This window comes from Bombus bifarius, unplaced genomic scaffold (genome assembly GCF_011952205.1).
Source record: "Bombus bifarius isolate JDL3187 unplaced genomic scaffold, Bbif_JDL3187 scf7180000007979, whole genome shotgun sequence".
NCBI lineage: Eukaryota > Metazoa > Arthropoda > Insecta > Hymenoptera > Apidae > Bombus > Bombus bifarius.
In genome coordinates, this window is record NW_022884364.1 from 3,038,564 (window position 1) to 3,065,739 (window position 27,176).

Consider the following 27,176-nt stretch of genomic DNA (forward strand, 5'->3'; position numbering starts at 1 on the left):
CTCTCGTTTAACTCGTGCTCGATTTTTCACGATCAATATTTTCTACAGGTTGTCTACAGCGTTGAAGATTCGGAACGATAGATCTACGAATCCTCCGATGGGAGAGAAAAGTGCGTTTTTTTCGTGCGTCCGAATTTTCTTTTACTTCGTTCTTCCTCTGTTTCTTTTTTCGTTTTTTAATCTTTGCATCGCAAGATCATCGAGCATGCACGAAACGTTCGTTTATTGTCATCTTGAAAGCTAATCAGCGCCACGACTCGAATTTCCCTTTCAGTCGCCCTCGTGTATTCCATTAAACCTCGAAACAATATCGGCCCATTCGCATACGTCATTGCTTCAATGGAAGTTCGCAGGTTATCGCTCGTACTGCGTATTTTATTTTCGTTCTTAACTATATCTTCGATCTAACTATATCTTCTGTTCCGTTCTTTTTTATTTTCTTTTGTTTTTTACTCGTTCGTTACTATCTTTTTATTTTCGGTTTCCTTCAACTAGAGTTCTAGCGCTCGTTATACAACGACGATCTTTGGACACCGTGACGTAAAATCCAAAAAAATAGAAAGGAGTGAAACTGTTCGTATGCTCGTTTTCTCTTTCGATCGATTGCTCTTTTCTGCGGCAGTGGGAAAATATTAATGACAGAAGGGGGTACGATGCTCGCAGAGTTGATCGACAAGTAACTTCCTATAGCATTAAATTCGTTCCTCCTAATTATTAACGGACAAGTATACGTCAAGTTTTTTAAATTAATATCGAAAGGGTGATTCTATTTTCCTTTACTGTCTGTCTTTTCTCTTTGATATTCAAATTATAGTCACCTGTCCAAAGGATGAAATACGTTCTGCTACCCTTACGTCGTGTTCACCTTCTCTAATATCATTTTATTTCTATATAGAGCAAAAATGATAAAAATCTAAGTCCGAACGAAACTCGACGTCGTAATTATAAAAAAATTAATGTCAACCAATCAACAAACATATATTATTCGTATCAGAAACAGAGCATCCACGGATGATTCTGGGACATGCAATCAACTCATCTACTGGAAAACTACCTAAATACTATCGTAACAAGTGTAGCCGATCTTCCATTGACGCCCTGTTTCGTTTTATCGTTTAATGAGCAAACACCTCTGAAAAAATCCGTTGAGCTTCGTAAAACATAACTTCTGCACTTTGACGCATCGCTCGCTACATCGAAACGATACAAATTACGAACACGCGCGTTCTTTTTAGTGACGCTTCCGATCGATCGAACATGTTATTTCATCGATCGATCTTGCCTTATATTCTGGAAAATCCAGGCAAAAGTGTAGCCACGTATAATTTAATTCGATAAAACTGATCGTGAGCTACCAGTGCCCCATTGAACGATCCTCCTTGGCCGATTCCTTGGAATTGTAGCAAGGGCAACGTGGACGATGGTACTGTGGATGAAAGTGATGGATGACGATAATGATGATTATGATGATCGTGATGATAATAAATGATGAATGATGAACGACACGGGGATGCTGTCTGTTGTATTGTCGCTGTCGATGTCGATGAGGTATCTTGGTTGCCTGTTTGCCGATTTTTTGCTTTTTCTCTAAGGCTCTAGAAATGCTCTAGATGGCTTCTACGGTTGCGTGTGTGTGTGCACGTGACAACATCGAAGAAACGAAGAAGATCGATAGCGTTTCCGCTTTCTACATTCGTTACGATTGTACGTGGCCTGGTCTACTTATCTGCTATCCTGTTGGTGGCTCTTGGCCGCCAGCTCTCGTTTGCTTCTCGATTCCAATTCCTTCGATGTCTTCTTTCTGCGGGGAAATAACGCGACAACTTCGTGGAGAATCCTTCTACAGTGTTCTTGGGTTAACGTTTCGGTAATTCTAACTACGGTAATTTAGGCACTCTTGTTTTCACTTCTATCGGCTACTATGACGATGAACTTGTGCTATCGTGTTTATCAAACTATGTGAAGTAACTAATAATAAAAAGAAACTCACGAATCAGCACAACTGTCGCCGTTCGTCGTAGCCGGTCTTGGGGAATTTGAATCACTGCGACGACCGTCCGATGTTTCTTCTTCGTCGTCGTCGGATGTTTCCAAAATCTTCGTGAGTAGTTGTAGCGTTCCCTCTGAACAAAATGGGCTAGATTCCACCGATAATTCGATGCTTTCTTCATCCTACAACACAAATTTTCATCCCTCGTTGAAAATACACCTTTTTTTATTCCAATCAGTCATCAAGAACTAGAAAGTACCTCTTTCTTCAATTTCTCCAATAATCTCTTCTTATCTGCTTTCAGTTGATCCGCCTGCTCGGATTGAGCAACAGTTTTTAGCCCTGAAAGTTCTAGCAGAGCCAAGTGTGCGTCTTTCTCGGAGACTGCTGCTTTCAGAGCTTCTCGTCTGTCGACAAAATAATTGTATAAAGACCGTTAATAAGAACACGTCGCTTTTCGAAATTGCTTACTTCATTTGACGAAGGTCTTCGAGTTGCATGGTTCTCTCTTCGGTAAAACTTCTAAGTTTCTTCTCGTATTTGTGCAGTTTCGAAAGAAGGGGTTGACAAGTAATGCACTTTAACGCTGAAGCGGATTGCATCGAGGCAATTCTTTGTTCCAGCTTAGCTATCTGGAAGAGAAAAGCAACAAATTACGATCATGATTTATTTTTACAAAGCGCTTCACTCAAATGCCTTAGTCTTCTTTACCCTTTGAAGAGCTTCCTTCTTCATTTTCTCCTCGTTTTGTAATTTTCTTTCGCTGTCGCTTGTAATGACAACGCTTTCGCGAAGAGCTTCGCTGAGCTCCTCGATCCTGTTCCTTTTCTCCGTCAATTCTTTCGAAAATTGTCGTTCCTTGTCTTCCTTCTCCTTGATCACATTTACCAGTTCCTCAATTTGCTCCAAATCGATCCTTTCGCTGAAGGCTCTTTCGAGGGAGTCTACTTCATCCTCCAATTGTTGAATCCTCTCATCCCTCACTCTGATTTCTTCCTTTAGAACCCCGATATCGTCGTATTCACTTAGTTCTTTTTTCAGAGTAGCTACCTGTTTTTCGAGTTTCGTTATTTCTTCTTTATTTTCGACGATCTGCTGTTCGCATTCCTGAACCTTGTTATCCTTCTCAAATATGGCAAGCTCCATCTTCCTCATCTTTTGTTCCGTTTCAAGCACCTCTGCGCATTGGATCGCTTGAGCGCAAGGAGGATCGTCTGGTTTCATAGTCGCCCCTTCCTCTTCATGGTCCTTTTGTGTTTCTTTTCCTGCAAATTGGAACTCGGTTAATAATTGACTGTGATTATTAAACCAGGATTGAGGACGTTCAGAAAAGACAAAGAACGAAGGATCAGGATTAATATTAGGATTTTGAAACAATCTTACCTCGATGGTTTTCTTCGACTTTCAACAGTTCCTTTTCCAAATACCCAACTCGACTTTGCAACTGATCGATTCTGCACTCACGATCTTGTAACTTTCTTTTCAACACATCCACGTTGTGCTTCCTCACGTACTCTTCTAACTGCGTGACCATCTCCTCCAATTCGATAACTCTTTCCTGATTGATTCTAGATTCTCTATTCTCGCCGTTCTTTTGAATCCACCTCTCCAATTCCTGAATTCGTCTATTCCCAGCGGTCACTTGACAACGAAGATCATGCAGCTCTTTTACATCGGGATTCTGCTTCAGAAAGTCCTCGAACTCAGCCACAGTGTCCTCCAGTTCCTCTATTCTTCTCGATTTCCTCTCGATTACAACCTCTAGATCTCGTACGCTTTCGGTATCTGCGTGTTCCCTGAGGAAATTCTCCAGGGACTCCATTTCTTGCTCCAACTCAACGATTCGTCGGTTCTTCGTTTCAATTTCTAATTTCCAGGTCTCGTCGTTATCTTGTACTTTAGGTTCGTTGTCTTTGCATTTTTTTGATTCCACCCTCGAACACTTGAGGGTTTTTATTTCGTCTTCCAGCTGCGATATGCGTTCGTTCTTCACCTCCATCTCCTTCCTCCAGGTCTCTTTCTCTTCCGTTAGTTCATCCGTCAATTTCAAGTTTTGGGTGCATTCGTTGTCACTGTTCTTCACGCTTTTACAGACTGCCAGTTGATCCTTCAGTTCGGCAATTTTTTGGTTCTTCAGTTCCAACTCCTTCTTCCAGCTCTCGTTATCCTCCAAACTAAAGTTCTTAGCGTCCTTCATCTTCTTCGAACAAGCAAATTGCTCCTTTAGCAATTTCTCCAGGGAGGATGCCTTCAGTTCTAGTTCCGATATTCGCCGGTCTTTCGTTTCCAGCTCCATTTTCTTAGATTCCTCGCGTTCCCTGGCGTTTTGGAGAGCGGTTCCAGAGGTTGCTGGCTGTTGTGTGCGTGCATCGGTGCGCGTGGACGTTGCGACAGGCGTTGTGGTGCGTGTGCGAAGGCAACGGGTGTGAACGTAAAGAAAAATTGAACGAAAAGGGTAGGTGAACGGTCGTAGGGGAGTTGGGGAAAAACACGGTGATTTTTGACCCGTGTTTATCGAAATGTTTCGTACTGCACGACGTAAGGGTGCGTCTCCGAATGGCTGCGAACGTGCCATTTGACTTCCTCTCTCTCTCTCTCTCTCGTTCTCTCTAGTGATCTCTCTCGTTCTTTTTCTCCTCTCTCGGTTTTTTCTTATTTTTTTCCTTTTTTTCTATCTCGTCGCTTTCGTCGAAGCCATCGTCTCTCATGGCATGACGATGTGGAAAGTCAGCCTCTGAAAGATCTCTCCTCTGTTTCTTTTAATTTCTCTGCTCGCCGTTCTCTGCCTCGGCCTTACACCATTCACATGCTTTCTTTTTATGTATATATTTATATTTATATATCTACATACGTATATCTCTGTCGTGTACGTGTATATACACATGTACAGTACATGCGTTTGTCCATTCTCCAGCGTGATATGTATATACATATATTCATGTTACATATATATGTACATACACGATCGCATCGTTAATAATTAATTAACATTAATCGCTCGCTCTCTCATCACCTTTACATTAATATTTATATTTATATATATATATATATATCTATATTTATTGTTATTATCGTCAATATCTTCCCGCTATCAATTATTAAATATGTTAACAATGGTCGCAGCGTTACGTAAAATAATTATATATCTTGACAAGTGTGTTTGTCAATGGCGAATCAGTACGATCTCCTTTCGTTCGATTAGTTTCGTATAATAAGTTCGTGTACTTGTAAAGTTCGCTTAATATGCAAATTGTACTAAAAAGAACGGAGAAGGCGTCCCCAACGAAAATCGACCTTAGAACAAGCTTTTTAGGAATCCGGTGGGACCCGCCTGTATTTTTTATATATTTTTGTCAGTTTTATTTTGTCCCGTGATTTCCGTGTTCGGTTTCGAGAGATTTTTTTTTTTGTTTTTTTTTTCAATTCGTCATTCGGAAACGCAAGTTCGTTTCGCACGAAAACAGATCGAAATGTATGGGCACGGGCCACAATATGTAAACAATAATGGACGATCAAATACAGAGAAAAAACAACCAGGACGATCAAGCAAGCAAACACACAGATCGTAACGTGTACGTGCCGTGTCCAGGGTCAGCGTGAAAATTTAAAAAGGACAACTGATTAGTCACAATCCCATCGATATTAATTTTTAAATGCGATTGGAGCAGCGCAAAGAAACTGCGTTAGTAGAAAATCTATAGAGATCATTCTTTGCGCGGTTAAAAGTAATTTCTAATAATTCAAAACTAATTAAGTAAGATTAATATCGTTCTATAGTTAAAATATACGATTTTTTTTAATATAAGAAATGGAGTAAGATAAATTTGCTTACTGACCTCTTGTTGCTGTGCAGTTGCGGCTTGTTTCAACTTGGCTTGTGCGGCTTTGAGTGCACTGCGAACAAAATTGTATCGTTAGTGACATACTGTACGAGCATTTGAATTTTTATGCCTGATACTGACTCTTGAAGTTCTCTGATTTGTCTCTCCTTGGCATTCTGCTCTTCCTGAGTCATCTGCATCAGGTGCAGTAACCTTTCCGTCTCGGCTGAGCTTCTGGTCGACTCTTCTTTCGCCTTTTCCAGCTCCTTCTCGGAATTTTCGAGAGCCTTCTGCATTTCCGCCAACCTCTTGTCCGGCGACCCACCGCTCTATACAAAGAAGAAAGTGAACTTGAAAAAATTAGCAAGCGATATCGATCTTCTTTTTTGGAATCTATTTATCGCGCGAGAACAAGACCGGATGTAATTTCAATAAACAACTGATCTATCAAGTTACTCTTTGTAACTGCTGCTCCAACTGATCCATCTTCGCTTTCCGTTTCTTTAGGTCCTGGTCGAGACCTTGGAGCGTCCTCTCCTTCTCCTCTATCGTTCTAGCTTTCTGATCTACGGACTTCGCTCGTTCTTCCATCTGCTTTCTCTGTTCTTCCACTTGGCGTCTCTGCTCCTCCAATTGTCTTCTCTCTTGAGTAGTATCGATACCAGCCTTCGCGGCGCCAGCTTGGAGTTTCTTGTTCGCCTCGTGCAAGTCCACCTGCGTCGAAACAAACGTTGTAAACTTTCGTTCTTCCCCGTTTACGAGACGCTACAGCTAGGCAAATGAAAGCCGTTTCGCTCATAGCCGCGACCATTACGTCTAAACGTGCACTCTGATTTTTTCTATACTTTTCAGATGCGTTTTTCTTTTGGTATCTTTGGTTGGTGTAAATTGATTTAATTTCGAATACGGTCATCATGGTCACGGCTTTCGTAAATGAGTGATGCATGGAAACGCAATTAAAAAACAAGTCAGACGCGCAGATGAGAAGAAATTCGCAATTCCTCGTATATCTAGTGACGTTCATAGCGAAGTATAATATGTACAGAATACTTATAAAAAACATATGCGTCGAGATAAAAAATGTCTCGAGGTGAACGTACGTACAAAACGTGCGGAACGCATTCTGTGTGCATTGCTCGTGATTCATTCTCCAGCCTGTACAAAATAATCGTGAATCGCAGACACAAGGCTTGATTCTCGTGGTCATTCGTCGCATCTTACAAAAACGAAGTAACCATTTTCTATCTCTGGCATCTCGAATACAGTGGCATGCTCCCAAAACGAAACAAAAATTAAGGAAACGAAAAAGTGATACTCGTAATAAGGTTGCTCATCGTTGCGATGTCGAACGCGCAACAAAATTACAGCAGTAACAGTAACCAGCCAAATGAATCGGCGAATGAGAGGATCGTTGTGATATTAACTGCAAGTTTCTGATCATTTAGAAAGAAGGAACAATTCCTTTTTTTCGTATCGCTTCGATCGTCTCGTCGCTGATGCTGGTGATAACAATAACAAACATAACGATAAAAATCGGCATAACGGAAAAGAAAGAGCAATGGTCGCGTATGGCTGTGCTTGAGAGTAATCGCAAATGGTTTTGGGGGAAACGATTTCGTGGAGAAACGAGGGGTTCATAGAGGTAGGTTAAAAAAATTCGAGGAGAATGATAATGATGAAGGCGATGTTGCGCTTCGCTGTGAAGTGTGACGGACGCCCCGAGATATACATGTACGCAACATAAGATGAGAAAGATTGTGCGGGTGCATCGTGGTTTGGTTTTTTTCCGATTTCGTTTGTATACGTATATATATATCTTATTTATATGTATATATATATATACACGATATCGTTCGATCGTTATCGTTCTGTTACATATGCATAATATTTGATATATGATTTGACTTTTTTTTTGTTTGTTATTTGCGGCGTGTATATGAGCTGTGGGCGAGTTTCTGCTTCGTCGACGACGAAGGCAGAGGCTGCGGTTGAAATGAGAAGACATAGAGAGACGAGGAGGCGCGATGACGTGTCGGCAGCCAGTCGACAACGATCAGCCAACGGTATACATAGGCAGAGACATAGTGCAGGCATTATATGGTGCGGATGTAGGCTGTAGTAGTGTAGGTTAGCGCGCGAGCGAGTGCAGGTCGTGCTGCTGCTAACCTGATATTTGTGCAGTTCCTGGCACAGCTTTTCGAGCTGTTCCTGGAACCGCTCGCGCTCGACGCCTGCCTGCTTAACGTTCTCTTGCGCGCGCTCGAGCTCCTTTTTCAACCTGGCGACCTCCTGGCCGTTTTGTTGCGGATGCTGTTGCTGCTGCTGTAGCTGTTGTTGTTGCTGCTGCATCGTCACCTGCATCTGCTGGATCTGCTGTTGTTGAGCGTGTAGCTGCCTCTCGGTGTTCTGGATACGTTTTTGTAGCTCAGCAGCCTGCCTCTCGGCCGCGTCCGCTCGTTGTTTCTCCGTCTCGCATAGCTTCCTCCATTGTTCGAGCTGTGCCTCGTTCACGCCACCGGCAGCCGCGCTCGTATCCCTCGAGACGATCTGCTTCTGAAGTTCTTGCACGCGTTTCTCGGCCTGATCGGCCCTCTGTCGTTCCTTCGTCTGGGCCTGAGTCAGGTTTTGCACCTGCTGGCTCAGCCGATGAACCTCTCGCATCTGCGCCTCGAGGGCCTCCTTCGCGGCTCTATCCGGCGTCTGCGCGTGTACCCTCTGTTGCTGCATCTGCTGCAACCGGCGAACCTCCTCGCGTTGACGCTCGAGCTCCGCTTCGTTCGTGTTCAATTCCTGCTGGAAGTTGACCAGCATCTCCTGCGATTTCTCTAGCTGTATCACCAATTGATCGCGTTCCACTTGCAGCTGTTTCGCCTCCGCCTCGAGCTTTTCCTTCACCTTCTCGATCTTCTCCGAGTGTTTCTCTCGATTCTCGAGGATCGCGGCCATCTTGTCGCGTTCCCGTTGAGCGAGCTGCAGCTCGTGCTGTAAATGAGCTATCTCCTCGCTGCCAGCGATTTGTTGTTGCTGCTGTTGTTGTTGCTGCTGCTGTTGCACCCGTCTCAGTTCCTGCCTGAGTGCCTCCCGTTCGTCCCTGAGCAGCTGCATCTCCGCGGCTAGCCGTTCGAGCTCCTTCTTGTTCGCCTCTGCGGCCTCCTGATACTTGGCCGTCTGCATGTGCGTCTTCTCGAGTTCCTTGGCCAGTCTGCCCGCTTCGAGCTCCACCTGATCGCGCGCGACGATCGCCTTGTCGAGGCTGGCGCGCAGCCGTTCGACCTCGATGCTCGCGCTCTCCGATCTGGTCTTACCCTCGGTTTGCATCAGTCTCTCGAGCCGTACAATCTCGACGCGGAGCTTCTCGTTGTCCGCCTCCAGGGCGTCCGCTCTCGCCTTCACCTTGTCGTGACGATCGCGTATCTTCTCGGTTTCGATTCTAGCGCGTTCGATCTCGCCGCGATTCCGCTCCTGCGCCGCAGTCGCCTTGTTGGTCTCCTCGCGCGCCCGCTCGAGCTGAAGCTGCGTCTCGTGCAGCTTCGCCTCGAGCTCGGCGTTGCCCGACTGCGTCCTCTTCAGCTCCGACTCACGGCCCTCCAGGCGTTCGCGCAGCTTGTCCACCTCCTGTTGTAGCCTACTACCCTCGCTTTGCCACTTCTCTTGCTCGTACTGGTATTTACCTCGCACCCCTTCCGCACGTTCCAGATCGGCGCGCAGCCTCGAGGCGTCCTGCTCGGCCTTCCTCGCGCGTTCAAGTTCCGCCAACGCCTTCTCCAGCCGATCGCGGAGCCGCTCCACCTCCAGCTTCGCCCACTCGTGTTCCTCCTTCTGCCGTTCTTGGCTTTCTTGATATTTGCCGAACCTGGTCGCGTACCTCTCGCACTCTTCGCGCGCGCTCTCAGCCTCCACTCGCAGCCGCTCCGTCTCCGCTTGCGCCTTCCTCACTTCGGCTTGCTGCCTGTCGTGTTTCTCGTACATCTTTTCTATCTCCAGCTGCATTCGTGCTAACTCCTCCTGCGTCTTATCTGTCGCCGCCTGAGCCTTGGTCAACTGGGAGTGAGCGCGCTCCAATTCGAAACTGATCCTCTCGTTGTCAGCTACAAGTTTCTCTCTTTCGTTTTGTAACCTGCGTAGCTCGATCTGCGATTTCTCGTAACGTTCCCGTACCATTTCCAGATCCACCGCTAACCTATCTAGATCTTCCTTCGATTTCTCTTCGTGTTCCTTCGTGCGACCTAATTGGAGAGCCGCTCGATCGTACATCTCTTGCACGCGGGCCAATTCCTCTTGGGCTTTCCTTGCTTCGTCGCGACTCTTCGATGCCAACATCTGTTGCTTTTCCGCCTCGAGCTCTAGCCTGTCTTTGTCAGCTTCCATCACTTCGATGCGATTTTGCAGCCGATACACCTCGCTCTGGGCTCTGTCGAAATCATAATAAGATTTTTCGTGATCGATCGTCGCTCTTATCGAACGGAAAATCACGATCGCTCACCTGTCGTACTTTTCCAGCATCTTCTCGAACTCCTTGTTCGCGTTCTCCCGTTCCTCGTGAGCCTTGTTCATCGAGTATTGTGCTTTCTCCAGTTTCTCCTTCAGGATTTCGATTTCAGTCATAGCGTCGTCTCGTTCAAGCTACGTTACAATGATCAATTTTATACAATTTTATAACGAGATACAACTTTGTAATTAAATACAATTTTATGCAATTTCGTTGCTCTCTCTCTTTCTCTCTTTCTCTCCCGACATTAATTGTCCTTGATGACCTACAAGAAAAATCAGGCTACTTACGGTTAACTTCTGGTGAGAATTGTGAGCCTTCTCCCATCTCTCTTTAACTAATTCGAGTTCCGATAGTACGTTCTCCTTGTCCCGTTGCATTTTCGCTATTTGATTCTGTAGGAACTCTATCCTCTCGTGCAGTTTCTCTGTTTCTTCCTGAAAGTTGTCCCTCTCCTTCTGTAGTCGTTGCATTATCATCTGGATGTAAAAGGATACTTTTACTAATGCTACCCGTCTTCGTGGTGGATACTTTAGTCAAATATGATACGCGACCATGTTTCTGTTATCACCTTCTCTTACCTGAGCTTTCTCGTACTTATCCTGCAACCGGTCAACTTCCAATTGAATCGTTTCCCGTTCTTTTTGCATCCTTGTCGATTGGCCGAGCGCTTTGTCCAGTTGACTTTGCAAGTTTTCGAAATCGTAGTTCTGCTTTTCCTTTTCCATTTGCATCTATATGGAATCGAATCGTTCCACCGTAACTTTTCTAGTCTCTATCTTAAGTCTGTGTTTACGTTTTACGAGCTACTCAGGGGCCAAATTAATTAACTCCAATTGATTTTCCTTTTTTAATATTTCAAAGTGGTTTACCCTCTCAATTTCGATAAAGTTGCCTAGTTTAGCTTCTATGTGATTTACATAAAATATTCAACTTTTTAAATATTAACTTAGTAATTTCCAGAAAAGTTGTTTCGCGTAACAGAGGTAAATTTACACGTGAAAACTGTAGGTAAATTCTCTTTCACTTACCCTGCGAATTTCCGTTTGCGTTTTATCCAATTTCTCTTGAAGCTTGTCCACTTCACTTTGCGTTTTGTCCAGTAGATTTTGCAATTTATCCTGTTGAAGTTGTGCCTTGCCCAGAGTAGCCTGTGTCCGTTCCAGTTCCTCTTGTGTTTTTTCAAGTTCCGCGATTGCCTTGTCCCGTTCTGAGTGCAGACGAGCCACCGAAGCCTGTGCTCGATCGTATTCATCTCGAAGACTCTCTTGTTCACCCTGAGCATTTTCCAATCTGGCCTTCAGTCTGTACACCTCACCTTGACTCTTTTCCACCTTTAAAAACCATAAAAAAGTTTTAACACTTTTTACATTTCATTCCATTCGGTTCGTCGAAGTATTTAAGACACGTTTAATCGTTTGTGTTGAATTTTCACCGGATAAACTCATCAGATATTCAAGCGATCGCCAGCTCAAGAATCTCATAATTCTACTTGCTTCGAGGTTTACGTCTACGAAATTAATCTCTAGAATTTCCCATCTTGTAATAGCTGCGTCGTTGGAGAAAATACATGCACGTCGTTATTAATATAGATTTAACGCGTTGCCTGTTCATCACGTTGCGTTAATTAAAATCAATTTCTCCTCTGCTTGCTGTAACCTACGTTCGTATCATTCGTGCTTATTAATGTTTCCACGTGAAGCGATGATTTATTATTATACAGGGATTAAATAAATACATCGACTCGAGTAATCAGTCCGAGGGAAAAAGCTCGACGACCTAAAGAAAAGCTCTAAAGAGAAATCTTTTCTGGAAGAGTCAATCATTCGAAATGGATCGAAACGAGGGGTAACGAGCAACCCCTACGGAAATTCTAGTCAGGTGTCTTCGATTGCACTCGAGTGTGAAGTTGCGTGCAATTTTCCGGCCACTTAGCCGGCAGTTTCATTACCGGTTCGTTTCGCGCCATCGACGAACATCGGGAACACCGGCGATGCCTGGGAAGAACGAAGGCGTGATTGGAAATTAGATTCGACTACCACAGCGTGTACGGATCGGGACCAGACTGTGGTGGCCTCGTGAATCGATCGCGATTAAAGGCGATTGTTCTTGCTTCTTGGAAGCGGAACAGGGCTGCCAAGTAGACTCGATCGTTCATTAATAGAGGCAAAACGACCAGCTACAGATTATGGGGATGGGAATCGTAGCCGGGGATACTTCGGTGGTTAATTGGTCGCAAGGCAGGTCCCTTGACGCGCGATCTTTTTATCGACTCGACTAGTTCATCGATTACTTGATTCAACGAAAAGTACCGTCAGCGGTGGAAGTGATTTCTGCGCGAGATTTGCGGATTCGTTTCGCTTCGAATCGATCATGTGGTTAGAAGGTTTGTTAAAGCATTCGTGACCGGTCACCGAGACGTTGAGTCATGCTATTGAGTCACGATACGTTTCCCCAATCGCCGGGGACTCAGCGGTTCGCTGATCTGCAGAAATTTACATTTCAATCAATTTTCGAACTGTTGCCAAGAAAGTCAATTCTGTTCAAGAAATGAATTCTAGGATGAGACAACAAAAGAGCGAAACGATTATTGGTTTCAAAATCAAGCGAATAAAATGTTTAAAAGAGTTCATTTATAAATAGAGAATAGAATATATTATTCTATATATCATTTTATAACTGTCAACTATTGGGGACAAGAACGTTTCTAATATGTGGAAACAGAGATGGTCAGCATTGGCTAATATATCTGAGACGCTCTGGCGAGATTGTAAAACTATTTTGGTAGCTGTAAAACCGTCTAAGTGGAGTAGAAGCGATATTTTACCTTTTCTTGCAGAGCAGCAGCTTCAGCCCTAGCTCTTTCGTTGTCAGCCTGCGTGACCCTGAGCTCAGCCTGAGCTCTCCTGAGTTCCGCGGCTGTCTTCTCGGCTCTTTCGGAGATCCTGTCCATTTCCTGAGAGGAATTCAGCGTGCTTCTGCCGTAAGTGCTCTGAGACCTTTCGAGATCGTGCCTGAGTCTTTCGTTTTCCAGTTCGAGCCTGGTCAGTCTCTGTTTGGCAGCCTCCCAGTCGGCTCCGCTACGACCAACCTCGGACGCAGCCTTGTCTAGTTCGGCTTTGCTCTTGCCGAGCTCCGACTGTGAACTTTCCAGCTTCGCTTCCAGTCGGTCTTTTTCTGCTTGTGCTCTTTCCAAACGGGCGCCCAATTTCTCAACCTGCCGTGAACAGAAACGGTCAGAAACTAACACTTGGACGATCTTTGGCTAAGGAACAACGCGAGAAAAGCGCACGAAGTGTTTTTTTGTTTTTGTTAGCAGAGGCAATGGTGGGAAGTTAAAGTTTCACAGAAGCTCGAGCTGCATTATTGATCGTATCGACTGAAACGATGCTAAACAAGGTGTACTTCGAACGCACTTAGAATTGGATACGTTCCTTATAAATTTGTAATCAATATACGATTTGGTCTAGTCCGGGCAAATTGATAGGGAAGAGGAATCGATTGGGAGACAAAAAGGTGTATTGTGTTACCACGAGGACTTACTTCGGACTCGAGAGCGTGTATTTTCATTTTGTACTCGGCGATTTCCCTCTCGTGTAATTCCCTTTCTTCCTGTTTCTCCTGTTCCGCCCGGTCCCTCTGTTCCCGTAATTGTGCCATTTGCTTCTCCTTATCTCCTATCGCCTCCTCGAGGCTACTGAGGGCACCTTCGCTGCTGCAGTGGTGCGCCTGCATTGCCGTTAAACGCGCCCTGGCCATGTCGACCTGGTTGTCCTTTTCCTTCAGCAGATCCTCTAGATTCTCGATCTGTAGTAACAACAACTTGGCCGTTAGAGGTTCTACTTTTCTTTCATTCCTTTCAGACGGATCGATCGAAATCGCGCAAAGTCTTAGACAGCGAGAAAATAAGTTGCGATGGAACAAGATGTTTTAAGAACCATACAGTTTTATTGGATCAAAGATGATCAGAGAGAATGTTAATTCGTGTGCAATTAATTTCAGTCAACGTGATTAGTGGTGTATTCTCTTAACCGTGTTAGGGATCCGCAGTTTACCATGCACAAACCATTAATATAATCGTAAATTCTTACTTACCTGCCATCTCGTATCATCGATCTTCACAGCCATTGTTCACGGCTCGACAAGACATTTACTCAATCAGACACTCGCGATACACAGCAACAAATAATCAACGGTCTCTATCGCGGTAGAAAAAAAAAACGGAATCGTGAAAACAAGCGTTCCGCGATGCGGAAACGAAAAAATGACAAAAAAATGGTAAAAATAACAAAATGGAAAGTAATTGTCAAGCGATGTTGTCTCTAGTCGACACATTGGTAATCAACGACAGCCTGATCGATCGTAGCTTTAACAGAAATAACGTACCTCTTTCAACTCTTCTCTTTATACATATTGGCTATCGTCGATCACCAACGACACGAACAAAACATAAATACATACAGGGGTGCGATTCGTGATGAAAGTGTTGGATAAAAGAAATAAAACAAGGCGATGCAACGTAACTTGTAAGTAGCTTTATTCGAACGGAACAAGGTACAAAATGAAAAATAAACGGGTGAAAAAGGAGCTTGTGCGAACTTAAAGATAACGGGGATGTCGGGGTTTTACGTACTACAGCCTTTACACAGCACGACTAAAGAAAATATTATTACAAAAAGTGTGTCGCGCGGGCGCGCGCACGCCTCACACTCATTCCAATCGACAGCAAGATTCACACTCATGCGCACTCCGCGGTCGCATCCTACGAATATTATACGCTAAGCGCGCGCTTCCTCTTTGTCATCTGGCTGGCTGATTAATTACCAGGCCAAAACTCCTTTTTAGTTCCGGTGGAATTAATCATTACCCGCCGAGGAATGAAAAGATCGGCCAGTGATCCGCGTTTCTCTCAAGACAACAAATCGATTTATAACGATACGATTGCATTACGTCTGATACCGTTAAACATCTATCAATTTTTGATTATACGAATTACACGATCTGCGACATTTCTAAAATTATGTTTCTGTAATTATGTTCCCTATGATCGTTTCGAGTTCAGTGGAATAGGGCGACGAATATCCTTGAATGAGATAAATTATACAAGTCTGTGCAAAACGAGAGTAATTGCGAGGATCGGTAATGGAGAAGATGAATACGCGTCGACGCGCGTTTTACTCGTAATTGAAACGGATCCGTGTAATCAATTAAGCTTTAATTTACACCGGGCGATCATTATCACCGTGTGTTTAGCCATTCTGTTCGGACAGAATGGACCGCCTCCCCTTTGAAACTATAATTCACGTCGCTTTGGAGACCATTCCTACTCGTTCTGCACAGACTTTTAATCTTAAAAAGGAAACGAACGAACGAAGCTCGTAAGCTTAAAAATTCGACGCGTTAAACCTTTGTAGTTGCTCCAAGATCTCTCCTTATCAACTTACAAAGGCAACGCCAAGGCGGAGACATATATAGAATGAAAAAAGAAAGAAGAGAAAGAAATAGTTTCAGGGTTACTCACCTTACGCTGAAGCACGTTAATCTTCCTGTCTTTGATGTCCATGTGATCCTTGAGCTCAGTCAGCTCGGTGTTCATACGATTGCGTTCCTGTTGCGCCTGCATCGCGGCCTGCGTCTTTTTCTCGATCATCCGGTTCTTCTCCTCGAGCCGCTGCCGCATTTCCTCCACCTGCACGCACGTAACCACGCACACGAGGTCATCGTACGAACGTGTGCAGGGGTGGGAACCACTTGGAACAGGAACGATTCAATCCGCATTGCACGGGCAACGTTCTGCACGCGACGTGAAAACGCTACCAATAGTCCAGCGGGCCGATTGGAGAGGGAACAGGAGGAGGGAAGCTTTGCACGACCCAGTTTCCTGCAGCCCTGTCCTTCCTTTCCCCTATAACGACCTCCCCGTAACGTCGATTTCCCCAGTTCCGACCTCCCCGTACATCGGGACCCCTTCAACGATCCCACCCTATATATGTCACTGCTGCATTTACTAGTCCATTTACTATTGCGTTTATTGTCACGTTTTCTAACGCGTTTACCAGTGTTTCGTAGGTATTCCGTATGTACCAACTTCCACGGGCGACGATTTTACAGAAGTCAAGGGGGAACCTGTTTAGAAGTTATATGGGTTTTATGCGCTTTAACTTTAAAACTCGTGATTTACGAAGCTGTAGAAAGTTTAAACTCGCCGCATTATTTTTCATTACGTGATAAACTTCTCGTAACTGTCCAATAAATTACATTGCATAGAGCAAGATCATCGTGCGAAATTGTCGATAGGAAAACTCTTCCTAAGAACTGATCGTTCGCTAGTCGCCTATGAAGGTTCGATAAAACTTCGTTCTCGAATGGAATCTTCGTAGAGAATTTATTGGGTCGTGCTAAGTTGGCTGGTAACTGCAGGATATCGCGATTGTTTGAATCGTTAACTCCATATAACTGGAATAGTTTGTTTGTGTGAGACAAAGATCGTCATCCGTTAGAATTTGTCGCTTTAGTCTGGAAGTGAGGATGCTAAACAGGAAGTTAGGACTGTCGTAAAGTAAGACACACCCGTCTTTATAAGTCTTAGTATACGTTCGTTCAGGCCATTGGGATAGAATTTATGCGTTCTATTACGATAAAGTCGAAAAATTTGATAAGAGTCGTTTTTCTTACGAACCTTATAATTATCGCTTTTTTTTAGGTTGCACGTGTCCTAATACTTATGAAGGAGGGTGTACGTGGAGTTAAAAAGAGTAAATGGCGTTGAAAATGGGCACTTACGTCAGCCTGCAGCATGTTGTAGTGCTCTTCCTTGGCGCAGAGCGACTCTTTGAGCACGGTGATGTGCCGTTGGTAATCCTGATGCTGCTCTTCGAGGGTTTTCATCTTGGCGGACATTGCGAGTAGTTCCTGATCCCTACGCTGCACTTCGGTCCGGAGCTCGTCCAGCTGCGAAAAAGAGTCGTCGTCCACGAGAGGATCAGTCCGTGCGACCCGGTTACGTCTCGAAACGACGACGAAACAACGAGCGACGGAGGCGTCTGGTCTGTCGTCTCTCCGTCGTGGCCGAGTACGACGACGATCAGCGGCCAACTTCCCTTCGATCGCTCGGTCGAAACGTAAATCGGCCGTGAAACGGGTCAGCCGTTTCGCCTTCCGTTCCGATCCGCCAACTTTTCGACTTGCTCAAATCGTTCTGACCAAACGGAGCCAGCCAGATCGTCACTGGCGGTCGTTGGTCTGGCTGGCTCGAAGTTTTATTCGAAAAATCGGCGCACACGGATTCCATCGAGTATTCGTTATATCCAATTGTTCATATCGCCTTGAATTTCATTCGAGACGATCAGTGTGCGAGAGACGGATAAAATATCAAATAGAAATTAGAGAATCTGTTCGAGGAGATGAGAAGTTCGCTGCTTCGTTCTCGGTTCATGAGCAAACAATTAGAGTAATGAGTGAACCTTTCGAGACATTCGTAGGACTGCGAATAGCTTGGTTCTGAAACAAAGCTCGGAACATCGTTTTCACCGGACAAGGTCTTCCCTTGTGTAGCGACTAAAAAGCTTCGAGACGTCTCTCGTTTTTAACTCACTCGGAGCCTGAATCGTTGGGTTCTTATTCTTGTCGTGTCAGCGATACGTCGTCGTACTCGGACAGGAATTCTTCATACTTAGCATGCAGCGATATCGAAACCAACGATACAAAGTTACAAACAAAGTGTATCCTGCGTGTACGAGAGATATACTTATTACGTGTTCGAACGAATGTCTTAGGGGGAACGTGATAGAATTCATGGGAATAATCGAGGCTGGAATAGTTGGAAGAAGAACTGGAACGTATTATGTATTGTGTCTCTCTCTTTATTATTCGTGTACGTACCTACTACGCTCGTCTGATCTACTCTGGTGTCGGCAGGCCGCGTGAGGATCCCTCGGCGAGATCTCCTCGTTACGAGATCCCGTCGCGGGATCGCAAGCAGAATCAACACAACTAAATGTTTTCTAACTAATCAACTAGCAGAGTACGCAGCGTGGAGGAGATATCGCGGTCCTCTCTGGCAGTATGGTCCTGTGATCGAAGTATATAAGACACTTAGGAAACTGAGAATAAGCAATTTCAAGAAAAAGACATCGAAGATCGATGCGTCCTCCGCATCTACGTATATAATTTCCACGAACACGTCCCTGCTGATCTATCAACTTATAGGTCATCTTACATCTCTAATCCCACGGGACGAATCCATTCGTTTGCCATATCCGTGACTTTTATGTGGGATTACTTCGATCAGAGGGTATCTCTCTAACCAGATGACGTGTACGCACGTATCTCAGCCCAAAGATAAAGCACCAGGGATCGAGGAATCGATGAAATCTATCGGTACGTTGACTGATAGCGATTCTATCGATGGATCGCGATCGAACCTCGATCCCCCCTCTCTCCAGCGTTCTATATATCGTGCTAAGATGGTGAAAAACAACAGGTCTACGTAGAGGCGAGCGATCGTGGCGATCGCTTTCGATCCGCGAAGCGGCGTCACGCATCGTCTCGGGTTCCTCGGTGTTTCTCAACGACGGCCACGAGCCGCAGAGGCAGACGTAAGGTTCTCTACGTTCACTATGTTCTACGATCGTCGTTTACGGCTGCACACATACGCACGTACGCGGGAAACTCGCGGGAAATTTTTCCTGCCTCGTCTCGTCGTCAACGAGGGAACGACGACGCGCATCGTTTCCGCGCGCGTTACGTGAACCATTGCGAACAGTCAGATCAACGACTCACACCAGAGAAAGGGACAGAAAGAGAGAAAGAAAGAGACAGTTCTCGGGGTGGCTGGCCAGTTTTCGAAAGAGGCTCGACCTTGTATAACTGTTCTATTATCGACGATGGGACGAGAAATATTCTGTTCCAATAGTTTACTCTCGAACGAAAGCTCGGATGGAAGAAAGTTGCAAGACCCGCGAAGGAAGAGGAGAAGTCGCAAAGCGAGAGAGAAAAATTTCCTTGGGGAATTCGATGTCAATTAAGAAACTAATTTCCAAGTTAGAGTAAGAGGATCGCTTGAAAACGTAGTTATACTTATTATCCATGATCGCGGTTTCAAATTTCACGGAAATTTGACGAGCACTTTTGCCGGTTATAAAAGTTTCGAGTTCCCTGGAAACTTACTGGCCACCCCAAACAGTAAGAGAACAGAAAGAGAGAGAGAGAGAGAGAGAGAGAGAGAAAGAGAGAGAGAGAGAGTGTATGTGTGTGAGAGAAAGTGTTACTACGGAACATCGAAACACTCCGTTACATAATACGGTAATCACGTAGATGGAAACGAAGGATAGGTGGTGGCTTGGAAGTGCTTCTTTGTCGGGTGAAGAATATCCTTACCTCCTCAGAAAGCTAGAATATCGGGGCACCACATTTAATAATGCTTCGCTCACCACGTAGGCCGCCCAACTCCGCCTTCCTCTTCTACTCATCGTTCTCAACCCTTTCGCTACGTAATCGATTACGTAAGAAAACCAAGAAATCTCTTCTTCATCTTTAATTACAATGTTCATCTGGTTTAAGAGAAATGTGAAAAGATTCTCAGTTATGTTCGATCGTATCGGAAGGGTTGCTGAAATATCACTGTCGTACGTTCCATTCAATTTTTGATCGTTTAATCAACGAACAAGAAAGTTTCCGCTCATCACGATCGAACGTGATCAGCTTTCGGTATCCGTTGATTTACTAGACCATTCTTATTCCGAGCACGTAGAAATTTATACGCCGTCCATCGTTAAACGCCGCAACGTTATTAACGATCGCGGCACGATTTATCGATGATCGTTACTTCGCCGGAAAAAGGAGTCGAACGAGTTCAGCGGAATTGAGGACCACCATCCATTGCTGACTTATGGCTAACTTAGTTCTAGCTTATCTGCTAATGTTATACCCTTATGATTATGCGGATGGTGAAAAGTGACGTTCGGTTTATCTGCGAATTTACGCTAAATAGTTGCAATTATTAATTATTAAAATCGTCTCGATCATTCTCGAAATCCTCTCGATACTTGACAAATACTCGGTCCATTTCTCTTCATCATAGGCTAGCTGGAAGTAGAACCAATATCGAATCTTGGGATAATTCAGCTTGTGAAATTTCTAAAGCGATCGAATCTTTAATTCTCTCGCAAAAAGATGAAGAGCAGGATTGAAATAAATCGAGTATCTAATCGCAGGTAAACCGAATTGATCCTTCGTGCTTATCTCCGCGTGTTATGAAGCTCGCGAACCAAGAAGGCTCGCGTTTAGGACGATCGTGATCTATGGTCGATGGTACGGTTACCTGATCGTAAATCGATCAACGAGACGACTGGCTAGATGATGAGAGATGCATCGAAGAGTAACGATACGTTGTCTGCGTGCATGCAGCATGCATCAAGGTACAAAGGACCGCTTCGAGTACTCGCATGCGCTTTCTAATAAACTGTCAGGATTCGTTGGCGAAAAAATCGTGACGCGAGAGCTAGAAAGATTGAAGCGGTGATCGGACACGAACAAACACGAACAAATTCGACCAAACGATCTACACGATCCGTACGCTGCGTACGCGATTTTATTCGAAATAGATTCGATTCCGTAAGATTGGATCGTCGATGATGAAACGAACGGTCCAATCGCTGGTGAATCTTTTCCAGCGATTTACGATCTACACAGGGGTTCTCTGTTATCGTTCAATATGATTTCTGACATTTCATTATTACTTGATCTTCTCACAAATTTCGATTGGTTTGTATATGATGATAAAGGTTGGAATACCGGGTACGCAGGATTTTCTATTGATAATATAGATAATACAAGAATATAGTGATCTTGAAAGATAATATTGGTTTTCACTTAAATATAGCGATATCAAGGAATCCCTGCGCAGATTAAAGTGCCTGAATAATTTGAATGATTGCTACCTCGCTTAAGCTGATACTAGCCGTGAAATTTTCTACTTAACTATGAATTACGATAGTGCAAGCTTTACTTTGCCTTCCAAAGATTGCTCGATCGTAAGAAAATGTTGAAAATTTTGAATCCTATAAGAAATAAAGTTGTTTATTCTGGGAGTAAGGATCTCTGTTCAAGCAACATTAAAAAAGCTTGCACCATTACAAGAGACGTACCTAAACGCGGTAGTGCTAAGAGTGGCAAGCAGTTGTCTACTTTGCCCTACACTCCCACGCATGCATCATGCCCGAACGATAGCTGTATTCGAACTCTACGCGACGAGAGAATGGCGAACGACGATGAACGTGTGATGAGAAATGCGATGATCGTGTCTGACGAGTCTTCTCTGTCACATGATTCCCACGATAAAGTAAACTGCCCGGTGACAATTTCCAAAATCGATTGATCTACCAATGAAATGATTCACCCTGATTGACCATGAACCCATACGGATGTTGACTACCGAACCGTTGAATTCGAACGAAATGTACTAGTGAAACGAATCGGCGATCGAGATGAAATGAACATGACACACGAATGTGCGAGTCTACTGGTGAGAAGTCGATGAATCGATGAGTAAAGATTGATGAAGGCGTGAGAATGACGAGATGATCGTTACCAACCGATCCTTTCCGTGGTCTTAATGTCTGTTCAGTGTGGTGACTGCGAGAAAACAAGTGAAACGAGTCAATGGCAAGGGTCAGCGGTGGCAGGCGAACAAATCGGTGATAATTCTACTGGTGGAACTACTGTCAAACAAGGGGATAAAAAGTGCAACAATCGTCAACAGGGCAGGTATCCAAGGTGTTTAGATGATTCCAAGGTCGCTTGCGGAGTGCAGATAGACTGAACCTGCAAATTCTTCGGTGACAGTTAAACGGTGATCCTTTGGGATGGGGTGAACACGATTCTACCATGAGTGAATCGATCGTTTTCGTGTGGGATGAGTGCGTGAAGGACTTGATGGTTGATGTCGAGCTCTCGTGGTTGGATTTCTGAACTACGGTGATAAAATAATTTTCCATGAAACGTGACGAGAGAGGTCGTATGAGAACGGCTGATATCTCTCGTGAATAAACATAATAGAATCGGACAGGGACAGGATTGAAGTTGTTGATCAGAGAACGATTGAACAGAATCATTCTTTCTTTCTCTCTGTTGTATTATTATTATTCTCTTTTATAATCCATGTAATCGGCATCAATTCGACGCTCGATCGTCACTGACCTGCACCCTTGACCTACTCTGTCTAAATCGCGGAGGAGACTGCGAATTACACATTGCCTCGAAGGTGCAAGGATACTGGCTTTCCTTTTGCTTTATGTCCTTTTATCTGGAACACGACATAGGAATTAAAGGGACGGAGAAAGGGAGGGATTCTTGAAAAGAATCAGGGGCAGAAACAAGACTAATGGCGTATAGTCTTAGGGTTCAAAGAACGGTACACGTTCGAACTTATTTAAGGTTTGTTCGATCTTTTTCTTTTTTTCTGTGACGTATTTGTTCGCTTTTTCTCCTGTGTAGTTTTTTGGCGATCCTTGCGTAGCACCGTTAGCCTCGAGGCTCTCAACGTCTCAAAGAGAATTGCTTCGCACAGGTACGAATATATAAAGAGAAGCGACAAGATGTCATAGAACGTGGAAACGAAATCATTTGCTTTCATCCGTTTTCGTATTTACTTTTTTTTCTATCGTTCTCTTTTTATGTCTATCTCGGCTAGCAGAGTTCCACAGACTGAACACGCGTGAACACGCTCTGGTTCTAGGCTCGATGTGGACCTTGCGAACGTAGAGTCGTCCGGCTTGGATACGTGAGATCGTGAAAACGTCGTCGAGGTGGAAGGATGTCCGGAGATCGGGGATGTCCTTGCGAGCAAACGTACGTCGATTTCCGGTTGTCACGGTTCCATCTTCGAGGGAAGGAAACATCAGGGGGGAAAAGGAAATTATCCCTGCGGGGCTAACCCGATTTTGAGGTCGTAGTAGAGCCAGCCCGACCACTGCGATTCTGAGGAGTTCAAAACGCCTGGTGCAGCCTATTCGATGCTCTAATTGCTGTGTAATCGAGCGTAAGATCGTTCATTGGGAACAGTGCTGTTCTCGTTTAAATTCGCACAGACGAGTTTCTTAATTTCTTAATAAGCGGCGAACCCTCAAACAGGGATACACTTACACCTAGATTAGAGTAGAAAAATAAAAGATTGTCGGAACTTGCGAACGCGCTGGAGAAATCGTGTTTCAGAGCGAGCGAATGCTGTGCAATCGATCAGGAAGAGAAGACGACGTGCACGAACGAGATCAGCTTCGAGAATCCACGTCTCCTCTGGCTTCTTTTGCTGGTTAATTTAGATTTTCGCGTGATCTATCGTGACTTAGTCACGATTTGGCTATACGCGTAACTTCTAAACGCGAAATTACACCAACAGCTCGGGGATCATAGTAGTCATGGGGGGCGGTCTTAAAACGCTCTCAGCTACGAAAATATATCGTTGGAAGCTTCTTCTCGTGTTACTCTTCCTCGTCTACGCACGCATTTTACACGCACGTTTTCAGCTTCTGCTTAAGCGCATGTGTGTCGTCATCGCACACACGTGGCTACACGTGCCACAAATCTACTTTATATTTCAGTGTCTCCTAGTGGAATCTGTTCGCGGAAACCGTACGTTTCTCCAATTAGTTTGGCGAAAAAGATTTCCATAATATTGGATTCTCAGGTGGACGATTCTTTTACAAAATTGACTAGTAGTTCGAAGAGATCGAAGAATGTATCTATTATCTTACGATTCTATGCTATCGGGAAATCGAGATTACATGTACTTTCAAACATTTCTTTCAAATGGAGAAAATTTGTTTCCAAATATATATGTATATGTATAATATATTTTTGACGACTTTAACGGTGTACTACAGGAACAGTTAGGTGCACTTTTGTACTCTGACTACGTTTAAGAATTTTTTAGGCGTTTCAATTTGCGTACCTAAAAATATGTCTTCTCCGAAAAATAGCCTTTTAATGATTCACCTTGTACGATTAACATATCGAGGATCGTCCATCCGACGAACCCTGTAAAATCTTTCTCTCAGAATAACTAATACGTGTACGGTGTACCACGAACGTAACACAGAAAATACATCCTCTTACGAATGTACAGAGACTCTAAACGTAATCGAAACAACACGTGTATCTTCTACGAAGACACTTCTCTAATTAATCAGGGACTGTACAACGTCAACGGTCTATAGATATTCTAGAATTCAACGACATATATTCATCCTCTAAGGCCTAGACATTAGGTACGCACAGTTGCTCTCGGGCTCTACACGTAGAAGCTACCGAATTGTGACTTTCTCATTGACTTTCTCTCACAGAATTGCCCGAGACCCATCTCGAAGTTCCCCTTGTCTCGCGCTTCCTCGACTTTCCTTGTTCCGCTTTTCCTTCGTACGATTCGCGGAAACAGGACTGCGTAAGACGATCCCAAGTCTAAGGGGAACGATCGCAGAGAGAAACGATGGAAGATCGATATATCGAGGATCGATGTTGATTGCAGAGACACGAGAGGAACGAGGTATGTATCGGGTTTTCCGTCGGTTCTTCTCGTAAATCTACGACTTCTTAAACAGGTACAATCGAGTCAAAAAATAGAAACTCTGCTGTTCTCGATAAGAAAGGGATCTCGGGAGGTAAAGAAAACAGGTACGCTAATGTGCCACGAGTGCACACGTACGATATATACGAGTCGATGAGAAGTAAAATGCTCCTTTTTCTATTCATTGTATCATTTTCGACAAAAAATGACCGACGAAAAGTATGGTCGCTGGGTGAGAGGATGCTCAGGAACGTCCTCCTCCCTTCGTGGGGAAACAAGTTTTACTCGTTGAAAAAACATTCCGCCTGTCGAAAAAAAGCATGGCCGCGAATAAAAGTAGAAAAAGTAAGCGTATCGTGTCTTAGACCAAACGTGGGGAATGCTCCCGCTCGAGATTTTAACGCGTTCTCGAGCCTTCCCTCGGGAATGTGTGCGGTTTCTATAAAACCTTTGTCAAAGTAAGTATCGCTCGACGAAACGGTGTATGTACACATCTCAGCGACTGTAGTCAGCGTGTCATCTTAACTCTCACGGACTCATATACACGTGGCACGCGTACGACGCGGCGTTCGAGAAGACAAGACGAAAGGAATCGAAAGATCCGCGGGACGTTACGACCTGACCGATTCGACTGACGATCATCACGTCACGCAGTTTCCTGGCTATGCGCGCTTTTCTTCGCCTTCCTTTCCTCTCTACGGACAGCTAGATACGGACACGTACACATGATTACATGCGCCTTCGCTTCACCGATCATACTTCCTCTTTCTCGCTACCATTCACTCGTTCTCTTTCTCTCTTTCCCTCTCACACAACACTCGCGCAAGCATCGATGACGATTTTTTCGACGTCTCGATTCCGAGTTTAATAACACAGCCGAATCTAAATTTCTCTTGGTTAATGTCGACTTCTTCGCACGATCGTTACGCACCTCCATCCTTGATTCGAGGAGAGTGGAGAAACAGACGCTCGATCTCCGTTTTCTCTCGGTGATTTTTTGATTCACAACGAGACGCAAAGTAGTAGCAGTAGTAGTAGTAGTAGCAGTAACAGTAGTAGTAGCAGTAGTAGTAGTAATAGTAGTAGTAGTAGCAGTAGTAGTAGTAGTAGTAGTAGTAGTAGTAGTAGTAGTAGTAGTGGTGGTGGTAGTAGTAGTAGTAGTAGTAGTAGTAGTAGTAGTAATAGTAGCAGTAGTAGTAATAGTAGTAATAGTAGTAGTAGTAGTAATGGTAGTAGTAATGGTAGTATATTGTGTAGTATCGTGAGCCTTTTCTCTCAATATACCTGTCGTAGATCGGATAGATCGGGTACTCACGCAGAGGAACCTGCGGCGTGCAAGGTCCGGCGTGACTCAACAGAGAGCAGAGAATCCAGAGTTCGATAGATCCCTAGACGGCGTCGTTCTTTTCGATCCGCACGTTGTTGATGAAGAAACTTACTTGCCGTTTGAAGTTCATGTCGTGCTTGTTGAAGGTGTGCGCGTGTAGAGCCAGTGCGCCCTGCGCCGCAGGCTCAATATGTTTCAAGTGTTGCTGCATTTGCTGCTGATGCTGCAACTGCAGCTGCTGTTGATGCTGCTGGTGTTGATGGAGATGATGCTGATAATGATGGGGATGATGATGAAGCTGATGGAGATGATGATCGGCGTAACGATCGGTATAGGGATTGACCACGCCGGTGGCAGCGCCCGACGAGATGCCGCCAAGGCACGAGGAACCGCCCCCACCGCCTCCGCCGCTCGTGGTCCCACCTGTCGAACCGGCAAGCAATGAACTGGTTAATGCCGAGGACGACGAGTGACCATACGGTACCAGCGAGGTCATCACGGACGGTCCCCTGGCCAAGGCCAACGTGCCGGGCTGCTGCGGACCACCCATGGCCGTTACCAATCCCTGCCGCACATGCGACTCGATACCTCCCGCGGTAACCTTATTTTGTTGTTGCTGTTGCGTCTGTTCCGTTATCGTTTGTTGCTGTACACTACAGCCCCCGCTACTACTAGGCACGGCGGTCGCTTTCAGCAACTGCTCCCTTAGTCTACCGCCGCATTCCTTAATACGCTGTAACTCGGCCTCGAGTAACGCCACCTCCTTCTCCAGGGTTTGTATGCGCGCGTCTTTTGTCTCCAAGATGGCCGTCAGGGTGGTGCTACCGGGCACGCCGCCTGGAACCGCCACGCTACCTCCGAGGACAGTACCGCCTGCACCTGATACGCTACCTAGCCCGACACCAGCACTTCCGCCCGCCACGGCTGCTCCGGATGACGCGGTCGACGCGTACGCCAGCTCCAGCTGCGTCTGCAGACTCTTCAGGCTC

The 27,176-nt window shown here is 44.8% G+C and overlaps 1 protein-coding gene across 3 annotated transcripts; it reads right to left on the reverse strand.

Moving 5' to 3' along the window:
• Window positions 1-774: 774 nt before the first annotated feature.
• On the reverse strand, window positions 775-26,879 carry LOC117204674 (trichohyalin-like). Of its 3 annotated transcripts, none has more exons than XM_033442294.1 (19): window positions 26,300-26,879; window positions 17,084-17,251; window positions 15,822-15,989; window positions 13,844-14,107; window positions 13,128-13,517; window positions 11,332-11,634; window positions 10,882-11,034; window positions 10,591-10,779; window positions 10,295-10,434; window positions 7,978-10,222; window positions 6,268-6,525; window positions 5,953-6,140; window positions 5,827-5,884; window positions 3,374-4,343; window positions 2,702-3,255; window positions 2,462-2,622; window positions 2,250-2,397; window positions 1,991-2,172; window positions 775-1,801 (listed from the first exon to the last, which is right to left on the reverse strand). In XM_033442294.1, exons 1-19 carry the CDS (start codon window positions 26,735-26,737, stop codon window positions 1,723-1,725), a joined length of 7,056 nt encoding a protein of 2,351 aa, XP_033298185.1. In that variant the 5' UTR covers window positions 26,738-26,879; the 3' UTR covers window positions 775-1,722. The 3 variants fall into 3 exon arrangements, with proteins under 3 accessions (XP_033298185.1, XP_033298186.1, XP_033298187.1); XM_033442295.1 differs by lacking the exon at window positions 26,300-26,879 and adding an exon at window positions 19,679-21,742; XM_033442296.1 differs by lacking the exons at window positions 15,822-15,989; window positions 17,084-17,251; window positions 26,300-26,879 and adding exons at window positions 14,396-14,499; window positions 14,687-15,813.
• Between the last annotated feature and the right edge of the window lie 297 nt (window positions 26,880-27,176).

What these genes read in the sequence shown, in the direction of transcription:
- LOC117204674 (XM_033442294.1), bottom strand. Translation starts at nt 26,737, where the DNA reads ATGGGTGGTCCGCAGCAGCCCGGCACGTTGGCCTTGGCCAGGGGACCG. An exon ending in TACACGCTCTCGAGTCCGAA is followed by an intron (nt 13,518 to 13,843) that starts GTAAGTCCTCGT and finishes TGTTCACGGCAG; the next exon opens with GTTGAGAAATTGGGCGCCCG. An exon ending in AGGAACTGCACAAATATCAG is followed by an intron (nt 6,526 to 7,977) that starts GTTAGCAGCAGC and finishes GTTTCGACGCAG; the next exon opens with GTGGACTTGCACGAGGCGAA.